The 11,872-nt window shown below is 34.5% G+C and overlaps 1 protein-coding gene across 3 annotated transcripts in view; it reads right to left on the bottom strand.

Moving 5' to 3' along the window:
• Window positions 1-213: 213 nt before the first annotated feature.
• Window positions 214-11,872, bottom strand: part of WDPCP (WD repeat containing planar cell polarity effector) — a 316,746-nt gene continuing 305,087 nt past the window's right edge. Inside the window, exon 18 of one of the 3 annotated variants that reach the window (XM_033124690.1) lies at window positions 214-308. In XM_033124690.1, coding sequence (XP_032980581.1) covers window positions 294-308 — 15 coding nt within the window. In that variant the 3' untranslated portion in view covers window positions 214-293. Of the gene's footprint in view, window positions 309-561; window positions 814-11,872 lie in introns of those variants that run through there. The other 2 variants (XM_033124694.1, XM_033124691.1) reach the window with 2 other exon arrangements.

Here is an 11,872-nt window from a genome sequence, read left to right as displayed (position 1 = left end):
GGAATATACGCCAGCCCTTCTATTGGTATATTTAACAGCACATCAGTCATTCCAGAGAGTTGAGAAAGGATAGTCAACAAATACTTCCGATGATCCCAGTTAACAGTGATTGGTTTCTTTTCTAACTGGACTGAACGTGATGAAAAAAATAAAAGCTATTTTTCCATATACTGCTGATAAGACCTTACTTACCTTGGTACGGAGAAATGTTTTTACACTGTTAATCTCTGAGGGAAAAGGTGGCTGACTTTATGGAGAACTTTGACACCAAAGCAAAGAGTAGGTTTCCATAGTCAAATACAAATTTGCTGGAAGAAAATGAAAAAGAATCAGTGACTATGGCAACTCTGTGCCCTGTACCAGAAGCATCAGCCTGGTGAATTTATCCGAGAAAAGTAGTGTGTCATTCCCCTCACTGAATTATTTGGAATGTTTGTCAATAAGCAGCTGCAGATAAAAACAATAAATATATCCAAAAGTGCTTTTATTTTTAAAGCATCAGTCTCCAAACTAGAAATCATATTTCTTAATGACACAAGTATAGCAAAACTTCCTTTTCTTTTTCTAAGTGGAGAAAACCCCTTTGCTACTGTCAAACTTTGACCATGAGTGACATAACCCAATAATATGATGAAAAAAGTCCTTGAAGTTCGTCTGGACCACATGCAGGTAAACCAGTAATGTGAACACTTCATGTTATTGGTCCCAGGCTCCTTTCTTCTGGGTTCAGGAAAGTAAGAGCTTGTCTCTCTTCGGATGCAAAGTAGGCAGGTCCACTAAATGTTAATGACACAGGACCTGCTACTCCAGGATCTGCAAAGCAGAGCATGAGATTAAATTATCCTAAATGCTTTTGTCGGGGATCATCACCCGTGTTAAGGGGAGATGCTCCAGCCAGAAAGGAAAATACAAGCACATTTAATTAAATGGCTCACTCCTTCTGTCATCATAAAAAGGTTGGGGCATCTTTGCTTTCTTAAGGGAAATCAGCAGAGGAGTCCAAAAGGAAACAATGTGAATAATAGGAAGATGTCCAGGTGGATCTTCTAAAACCCCGAGTCTGGTTAGGACCAACCCTGGAGATGAAGCCCAGGCATGATGTCCCATCAGGCCAGATGACCCAGAACCCCGTCTTCCATACCAAGGCAGTAATTTCTGTCCCTTCCCCTGGACGAAAGGGGCAAGTGGTCAGTCAGAGTGTACAGTTTATGGTTACACAGAGGCACCTGGGAATTTATAGTGAACATTGCCCTTTTTAGCAGCCTTTGCCTCCCCTCAGCAACAAATTCCTCCACTTTAAGGAGAGCCAGGAGGATTTTGCTTAATTTGCCAATTTACCAAGTGAACGGCAGACTACTGATACTTAGTTGCTACGTATAAAATTTGAAGAATAAATTTCAAAGAGAAAAGAAGGGAAGATGAAAGGTATCATTTATCACTTATAAAGGTAAGTACATGAACATTCAGTTGTCATGCAATCTGCCTATTTTCTCCCAGGTTAACTAAGGTACAAAGTAAGGAGGAATAAGAAGCAAATGCTAGTTACTATAAAAATTCCTGCATATCTATAAAATCCAAGGGCTGGCAACTAAAATATAGTCAAATGATTTTGGAATATGTCTTTCAATATTGATACATAAGTATTCACTTCCAAATAAGAAGGGGAAAATTTTGGATTTTTTTCTTCCCCTGTAGGAAAATTCCAACAAATGTCTCTTTTAAAAAAAGAAATTGTTTATTTTTTGAGAATTTTAATGAAAGACATATATGTTTATATCAACCATGTTGATCCTATGTCTAGAAAGCTATCTATCTTGGGAAACTTAATCTCAAAGCTCTCTCTTCAAAATGAAAGCATTGCATTTAATATATATATATATATATATATATATATATATATATATATATATATATGTAGTCTCTTTAATATGTAGGTAACTTTTTTCTTTCTGTTTATAGTATTGGTTGAATGCCTATCAAATGTAATTTATAAAGGGGATTCATTTTAATAGAATATACAGACCTAGTAGCATACCAGGGGACCCACGGGAGGAGTGCGGGGGGACCGCACTTTCCCCTGGGAACAGTAGTTCTAATCCTAGGAATGGTTCTCAGCAGAAGGCTGGGAGCCCGGAGCGGAGATACCTTATTAAAGTGCTGCTACACAGCAGCCTCAACTGTTTATGTGTATTACTGTGTAAACAGTAAATCATTCTCACTTAAGCTAGTGAGACTTTTTTTTTTTTGCCTGCTCTTGGGCAATGAGGATTGAGTTCTCAGGTATGCAGGGCAACATGGGAAGTACTCTTAGGGCTGCAAAGCAATGGGTCTAACATTTATTAAACGCTCATTATGGTCTAGGCACTGGGATAGATTCTTTTAATTTACTTAATCCTCCTATAAGTTTATATATTTTTATTTTCCTTTTACAAATTATAAGAATTGAGACTAAGAGAAGTTAAATAAGTTGTCCAAGATCTTCAGCTATTAAGTTGTTGAGCCTAGATTTTAAATCATGGTTAATCTGATACCAAACCAATTAGTTTGCCATTTTCCATAATCTACAAAGCGATCTTACTGCAAATTATTTCTACTTGTTAAAAGAAGAAACAAAATTTTCTAACTGGGTAGGTCATCTTTTAGAGGTGACACTGTGCATCCCATCCCTAAGTAGGGGACTTTAAGGGGTGAAGATCTTTTCTAAGAATAATAAACATGAGTTGGAGACCGTTTACGACAGTCACCATGTGACAGGGAGTTGACTATCAGACCATGGGTGATAATAAGAAAGCAATCATTTGGGTCACTGCTGGAGTAGAACCCCAGAGTCAAAGCGGGTCAGAAAAGGACTAATCATGTACTTCTTCACTCAAAATCCTTCATTTGGCATTCTGTTTCATTCATGGTAAAGCTAGTTTTTACAGCGGCCAACAAAGCTTTACTTAATTCCTATCCATACCTCTTTCCCCTGTTGTCTCTCTAACCTCCCTTCTACTACTTTTCTTCCTGATCATTATACTCCAGCCACTATGGGAATCATGCTGTTTTTTTTTTTTTTTTAAATATATCAGGCATACCTTTGTTTCAGGTCCAATGCATTGGCTGTTCTGTATTCTAGAACATGTCTAGATATCCAGAGGCCTCATGTTCTTTTCTACTCCAAATCTTTGCTCAAATGTTATCTTTTCAATGAAGCAGACCCTGATCACCCTATTTAAAATTGCCATACCCCCACCTTGATAATCTCTTACCTTGCTGTTTTTTTTTTGCATAGAACTTACCACCTTCCAAAATATTACATAATTATATTTATTATCTGTCCTCTCCACATTAGAATGTAAACTCCATAGAGATTTCTGTCTGTTTTATTTACTGATGCACCCCCTGTGCCTAGAAGAGGGCTGACATAACAAGTGCTTAATAAGTATTTGTTGAGTGAATGATTGAATGAATAGTCTCTTCCTCATTTCTACAGAGGTTTTATGACATATGCAGCAAATAGTTTGAAGAGTCCTTCAGGGTATTATCATTGGACAGTGACCCTGGTAAATAGTAGATATCTGAGTGATAATATAGTCAGTCCTTTTTTGAGAGTAACTTCAAGGTGGTGATTCTTGAATTAACATATATGAAACATAAGCCTGATTTTTTTCTGATTCATCTTGGATACACTTACATTTTTTTGGTAATCACTTTTTTCATTTTGAAAAATTTTGGAAATAAACTAAAATGGAAAAATATAGTGAACCCTTATGTACCTATCATCCAACTTCTACAGTTAACACATGGCTCGCCTTATTTCGGCGATATTGCTCCTTGCTTACTGCCCCTTTCTCAAGATTATTTTAAAGCAAAACCAATGATAGGGAGACAGCGTATCATTTCATTTGAAAATTATCTGAAAGATTTTTGATGAAGTCGAATATTGTTAAAACTGTTAACATTGCAGCTCATGATTTGTTTCAAAATATAATTAAATCGTTGCTAAAGCGAGTCATTCTGGAATTTCACCATATTTTTATCTTTCCATCGAAGATGTGCTGAACCAATTCTCTGACTTACATTTATTTGAATGTTACTTCTTCCCTTTGGCTACATAGCTCAATGTATTAAAAAAAAAAATCTTCCTCTTAAGGTACCTGCTTTTCATATAAATGGCCTTGTATATAAAGTGATTGGATACTTAAAAAGGGAAAGCTACCTGTTTTTAGGGTAGCAGGATTATGGATAACATTTAACTATTCCAAAATTTGACTGTCTTTAATATTACTATTAAAAAAAGCATTTTGTAATTGAGGGTTCCCTACTTATCTGTGGAATATGAGATGATCAAATCAGTGCTGCATGAGAAGGATCAATTCTGTTGTACAAATGGCTGAAGAAGAGCTGGATAAAATACTTTGTTCAGAGCAAATGAGCTGTGATTTTTATCTGAAAGCTTATTTTTTTGAAGCATAAATTCTCGGCTATGGAGTTACTTCAGACAGTCTCAAAGCATGACCAAAGTCAAAGTGTTTAATTTGTTGCAAATTGTTACAGGCCCCTATAATCTGCAGATATTTTTTTCAGATTGGTGATCTTAGGCAAAGCAAGCAATTTGTATAACTATTACAATATGTGCATTATCAAAACAAATTATTTTAAATTTAAAATTTACTAAATAAAATACATCTTTTATGTGAATTTTAATATCTTTTTAGACTATTAAATGTATTCTTATATTTTTCTTGGCTTACCAGTTGTGAAGGCATAATAAAAATTAGCCATTTGCTGTTACTAAATTATAGTCCATGTTAAGGAATATATTCTGCTTAGAAACATTTGAAAGTTTTAAGTGCTGACTAGGAAATTTAAAATGTTATATTATTTTTAAAAGATTTCTTGACAGACAAATCAGTACCTCTGCCAGTTTTTGCATCATTATTTTTGGCAGGATAATTAGCTGTAATGCCAGGATTCAGATATATGATAGTTGGAATTATAGATGATCCAAAAATTCATTCTCAAATTGTGATATATCTCACACCCATAGGATGTAAAGTGTGGATTACAAACAACTAGGTGTATTCATGGTTTTAAAGCTACCCCAATAAAGATAACTGGTTTCTAATAAGGGGATGAGAACTTTTGAACTACTGTAACTTTGATTACCGTGTTTCCCCGAAAATAAGACCTAGCCAGACCATCAGCTCTAATGCATCTTTTGGAGCAAAACTTAATATAAGACCTGATCTTATAGAACTGGTTTTATGTTAACTTTTGCTCCAAAAGACGCATTAGAGCTGATGGTCTGGCTACGTTTTATTTTTGGGGAAACACGGTCTATGTTCAACAGTTGGAATTAAAAAGAAAACACTATCAAATGGGGTTTCAGTGTATGTTGATATAATATATAATTACGACAAAAAGGGTGAGGGTAAAGGGATCTATATGATGTTAATGTTTCTACATTCCACTTGTATTGTTAAAATAGTGATTCTAAGAAGACTATGAAAAGTTAAGTTTAATGTAATCCCTAGAGCAACCACTAAAAAAATATACAATGATATAATGAAGAAATATACAGAGATGTAATAAAAAACACAATAAAGTGAAATGCTAAAAAAAAAAAAAACTCAAATAATCCAGAAGAATGCAAGAAAGGGGAAACAGGAACGAAAATAGAGGGACAAACAGAAAATAATAAAATGGTAGTCTTAAACCTAAACACATCAATATTTATATTAAATATAAATGGTCTAAATACACCAGTTAAAATGGTCTAACTACAACAAAGACAGCAATTGTCAGATTCAATCATAATTAAAAAAAAGACTATTATACTCTCCTTAAGAAACCCACTTTAAATGTAATGATATAGGCATGTTAACGGGATAGAAAAAGATATATCATGCAAACACTAATAAAATATTGGGAGTAGCCATATTAATATCAAAGTAGACTTCAGAGCAAGGAAAATTACCAGGGGTATTACATAACGATAAAGGGCCAAGAAGACTCATCAGTACTAAATAGCTATGCACCTAACAATAGAGCTTTAAAATGGATGATGCAAAAACTGGTAGAAGTGAAAGGAGAAATGGGGAAATTCACTTCTAGATGAAAATTTTAACATTCCTTTCAGTAAGTGATAAAAAAAAAATACAGTAGTACCTCCTTATTTGTGGGGGATATGTTCCAAGACCCTTAGTGAATGCCTGAAACCACAGATAGTACCAAAACCCTGTATATACTGTTTTTTACATACATACCTATGATAAAATTTAATTTATAAATTAGACACAGAAAGAGATTAACAACAATAACTAATAAAATAGAACCATTATAACAATATACTGTAATAAAAGTTATGTGAATGTGGTCTCTTTCAAAATATCTTATTGTACTGTACTCACCTCTTTACTTAAAGGAAGCACTTTATTACTTCTTTTTGGCGTATCTGAATTGCTGACATCACTAATCTTGTGTTTTGGGGCCATTATTAAGTAAAATAAGGATTACTTGAACACAAGCACTGGGATACCACGACAGTTGATCTGATAACCGAGCTGGTTACTAAGTGACTAACAGGCTGACAGCGTATACAGCATGGAAACACTAGACGAAGGGATGGTTCACATTCTAGGTGGGTTGCAGTGGAATGGCGCAAGATACATCCCACTACTCAGAACCGTGTGCAGTTTAAAACTTATGAATTGTTTATTTCTGGAATTTTACATTTAATATTTTTGGACTAAGATTGACTGCAGGTAACTGAAACTGGAAAGTGAAATGGCAGATAAGTGGGGACTATTGTATGTTCAAATGATAAGAGAGCAAAATAAGATTGATTTAAAAAATAAAATTGCACTAAAGTGGCAGAGATAGGTCCTCAAATTAAATCTTGACATTAACATCCAGTAAGACTAAGAATAAAAAGTGTCTTCTGGGATGAAGAAGTTTCCGTTTGAGTGCCTTACTGATAACTGCTGAGGGATAGACGACAATATCTATTTAATGGTGCCATTTCTCTCATGCTTCTCACATTTGAAAAATCAGCAGTTCTCAGATATTGTAAAGGAAATTGAAAGAATTTGTTTCTTCATTGTATCATGCTTTGGGAAGTCCTCAATTATTTTGTAAAACTGTGTATGAAATGTTTTGTGAATCATTTTCATATCAAATAATGTTTGGTTGTAAAACCAGGAAGCCATTCAAAAAGTTTCAAGTAAAAGTGTGGGGAGAGTTGATACTATGAAAGGGCATTTCTTTTCATTTGTTTGCAGGTGGCCTGGAAGAAACAGCTCTCTGGAACCAGCTGGCTTGTTGACATTTCTCTGCACGTTTGCTTCTCTCTTCTAATTCAGGAGACTGACAGTCTTGCCCACATATTCATTTGTGACTGGCCTTATCATGACCATCTCAAAATGATAGTCTAAGACCTACAGTCTACATGTCTTCTGGTTCTTCTTCCCACAATTAAGTATCCATGTTCTAATTCCAAATCCCCAGGAGAAAGTAATAAATTGCTTCAGTCAGTTGTGTTCTGGAGGTTGGGTTGGGAGTGAAGGGACAGGATCAAATGGCACAAGGGATCTGTCCCTTCCAGGGTAATAAGCAGGGCAGGTTTTCAAAGAAGAAATTATTGGCATCTCTGGTATACATCATGATTAATTTTATTTTTTTATGTATAATGTGATAATTAGAGTAAAGCAAGTGATCTTTTTAGTCTGACAGTGACTTTCACTCATGAATTATGTGAGCACATCTCTGTTGACAGTGGCAGCTTCATTAAATGATCACAAAATGAGAACATACTGACTTCTAGATAGAACGCCCTCAAAATGAATCTCTATTTAAGATTTAATTTTTTACTTTATATAAAGTGTCATCAAATGAAGGTGTTAATTCTACCTAGTAACAAATATGAAAAAAAATTAAATATGACACTTGACATTTATAAATAAAGAAGTTCATGTTACACAGATATTTTTGGACATTTTTAACATTAAAAAGTCTGTTCATGTTATTACATAGACATTAAAACCTAATATTTTAGGAAAGTCATTCTTGTTCTATGTACATTTATTGCATTGCTTCCTGTTAATTTTAAAATTTGAAATCCTCTTAGCATGCAGAATAGATTGTGATATATTGAAGGATTAAACGCCACTGTCTTGTGTCAAATTAATCCCTCATATAGAGATCACTTGAACTCACAGAAATATGGCTGCAATTCAGCTAAAAAAGCTCAATGGATAAGTTACTTTATGTAGGATCAATGCTGCACTTCTTGACTGTTTGATATATACTTCTTCAAATTTAAATAAATCTGAGAAACATATTTTTCTCAGACTTTCATAAGGATTCATGGAAAAGGTGTCTCTGGTGGTTTATGTGGTGAAATAATGCCATTAAATATTGTTTGGATTTTTCCAACTTTATTGGAGTAACTCGGTAAGCATATATATATTTTTATTTTTATATAAAAGTTTTTACATTATTTTAAAGTTTAATTTCCTACTTTAAACCTTAATTTCCTCATCATACAAGTACAGATAAACTTTTCACATTTAGACAAAATAGTTAATCCTTAGGAGAACATTGTTGCATTTGCTTGTGAATGTGTTTTTGAATGAAATAGGTAAAAATTATACAAGTATATGTTAATGTTGAAATGGAGCATGAAAAATGAAGATAGCTGTTATAGTATGGTGATTATGGCTTGAAATTAATGTATAGTTAAGAAATATATAAAGGAAATTTAAATAAGGCATACTTTTTTTTCTAACAGGAGGTTGTATGAAAATAATTTAAAACTATCATTTTATGTAAATAGTTGTGATAGAGCAGAAATACTGACTAAATAAGATTGTTTTAATAAAGTTAAAAATAAACATTTTAATAAACTTACATAACTCATGAAAAATATTTAGTTGTAGTTTGTGTTAGAATATTTATGAGAGAATAAAGGAATACTGCTTTCTTTGAAAAGTTGAGAATGGAAGTAGAATATTGAAGTAGATTGTTAGCAGAGTAAAATTAAAATCTGGATTTTAAAATAATTGTATTTTAAACTCCATGACTTTTGAAAAAAGCAAATTGGTGGTTATTTAACTAGGATTATAGTTCTAGATTATTAAAATACAGTAGTCTCCACTTATCCATGAGGGATATGTTCCAAGACCCCGTGCATGCCTGAAACCACGGATAGTACCTAATTAACTTCTTCAACACTGTTGGAAATGTGGCAGTAGCTTCTTTATAGGCAGATGCAGCCTCTCTAGTAATTTTTATATTTTTTAGTCTAAACCTATTTCAGAATCTTACTTAGTTGTAACCATCCTTACTTGCAATAAATGGCACGGTGTTATTTGTTGCAGGGGATCCCTTGCTGAAGTCTTCATACAGGTTCTATGATTTCTGGCGCAATGTTACCATCAGTTAGAACATGTTTTCTGTTCATGTCTTCCATTCACAAATTTAATGCCTTTTTCATCTTAACTAAGCACTTATCACATACTGTAACTTTTACAGTTTGAGGTGCGACAGCAAAACTAGCAAAATTTTCTTTTTCCTTCTTCACAATTTCATGGATAAAAGATTTATTCCTACTTAGATTTTAGCAACCTCAGCATGATTTTATGTTTATTTTTAAAAGATTTTTATTAAAATAGAGCTAACATACAATACTATATTAGTTTCAGGTGTACACCACATAAATGTTATTCAATTTATATACCTAAAGAAATGATCACCATGATAAGTCCAGCAACCATCAGACATCGTGCCATGCTATCACAATAACATTGACTATATTCCCCATGCTGTTCATTACATCCCCATGACTTGTTTTATACCTGGAAATTTGAACCTCTTATTCCCCTTCACCCTTTTCCTTTTGTAATTTTTCAATTACAGTTGAAATTCAATATTTTATATTAATTTCAGGTGTACAACATAGTGGTTTGACATTTATATAATTTAAGAAGTGGTCCTGTTAACTATCCTAGTACCCACGTGGTACTTATACTTATTACCATATCATTGACTATAGTCCCTATGCTTTACTTTACATCCCCAAGACTATTTTGTAACTACCAATTTGTACTTCTTACGGCCTTCACCTTTTTCACCCTGTCCCCCAAAGCCCTCCCATCTATCACCATGATAAATCTAGTACCCTTATGATACCATACATAGTTATTACAATATTACTGACTATATTCCTTATGCTATATCCTACATCCCCATGACTACTTTGTAACAACCAATTTGTACTGCTTAACCCCGTCCCCTTTTTCATCCATCCCTGGCCCCAATCTGGCAGCCATCAAAACGTTTTCTGTATCTTTGAGTTTGTTTCTGTGTCATTTGTTTATTTTGTTCGTTAGATTCCACATATAAGTGAAATCACAGTGCATCTTTCTCTGTCTGACACTCCCCTTAGCACTATACCCTCCAGGTCCAACCATGTCGCTGCAGATATAAAGAATCCATTCCCTTCCCTGGCCGAGCAATATTCCATTGTATATGTGTACTACTCTTTATCCATTCATCCATTGGCAGACACCCAGGCTGCCTCCACTAGTTGGCCATTGTAAATAGTGCTGCAATAAACACATGGATGCACATGTCACCTTGAAGTAGAGTTTGGGTTTCTTCAGATAATTACCTAGAGGTGGGATTACTTGGTTCTTTTTTGACTCTTGTTATAGCATTTGTTTTAAAGTCTATTTTTGTCTGGTTTAGGTATTGCTACCCCAGCTTTTTTTTCGTTTCCATTTTAATGAAATATCTTTTTCCATCCCTTTACTTTCAGTATGTGTATGTCTTTTGATCTGAAGTGAGTTTCTTGTAGGCAGCATATGTAAGGGTCTTGTTTTCTTATCTATTCAGCCACCTTATCTTTTTATTGGAGCATTTGATCCATTTACATTGAAAGTAATTGTTGATAGATATGTAGTTATTGCCATTCTATTATTCATAATTTTGATCTTTATTTTTTTCATCTTGAAAAGTCCTTCTAAGATTTTTTGTAATTCTGGTTTGGTGTTGATGAACTCCTTTAGCTTCTTCTTGTCTGGAAAGTTCTTTATCTATCATTTGATTCTAATTGATAGCTTTACAGGGTAATCTTGGTTGTAGGTGCTTGTTTTTCATCACTTTGAATATTTCCTGCCATTCCCTTTTGCCTACAGAGTTTCTGTTGATAATCAGCTGACAGTCTTATGGAAGTCCCCTTGTAGGTCACTAACTGCTTTTCTCTTGCTGCTTTTAAGATTCTCTCTTTGTGTTTAACCCTTGGTATTTTAATTATGATGTGTCTTTGTGTAGGCCTTTGTGTAGGCCTCCAGTGCTGGAGCTCAGAGCAAGTGAGTCTGTCAGTGAGTAAGTCCGCACACAGGCTCTTTTAGAGGAGCATCTGGGACTGTAGCTTCCCCGTGTCTCATTCAGCCACTATCTGAGTAGGTTTTCACAGCCAGAGGTTATGGGGACTTCTCTCCCTGGCACTGAGATCCTGGGCTGGGGAGCCTGGGGGTGGGGCTGGGACCCCTAGCTCCTTGGTAGAGGACTTACTGTACTGAACCCAAACCATTTAGATACAGGTATTCTAAACACAGTTTATTCTAGTAATCAGGTACAATGTCATGGCTGTTATGAGTTACTGTGAAATTATTTGGGATCTGGGAATTTTGGAGAATAGTTGCAAAAGCTTATGGACCTATTCCTGAAGGAGAAACTGTAAACCTGCTAGTGCTAGCATAGATGCTACCTAGCTGTTCTCGTCTACGCCACTATTCTCACTTTGGAGCTGCAGTAGCTCATTCATAATCCTTCCAATCTGTAGTAGAGCAGGAATATCAATTTATTGGAATATTTAATTAATAAA

The sequence above is a fragment of the Rhinolophus ferrumequinum genome, chromosome 13, assembly GCF_004115265.2.
Source record: "Rhinolophus ferrumequinum isolate MPI-CBG mRhiFer1 chromosome 13, mRhiFer1_v1.p, whole genome shotgun sequence".
In the NCBI taxonomy this organism is placed as follows: Eukaryota; Metazoa; Chordata; class Mammalia; order Chiroptera; family Rhinolophidae; genus Rhinolophus; species Rhinolophus ferrumequinum.
This window is presented reverse-complemented; position numbering and strand designations above follow the sequence as displayed.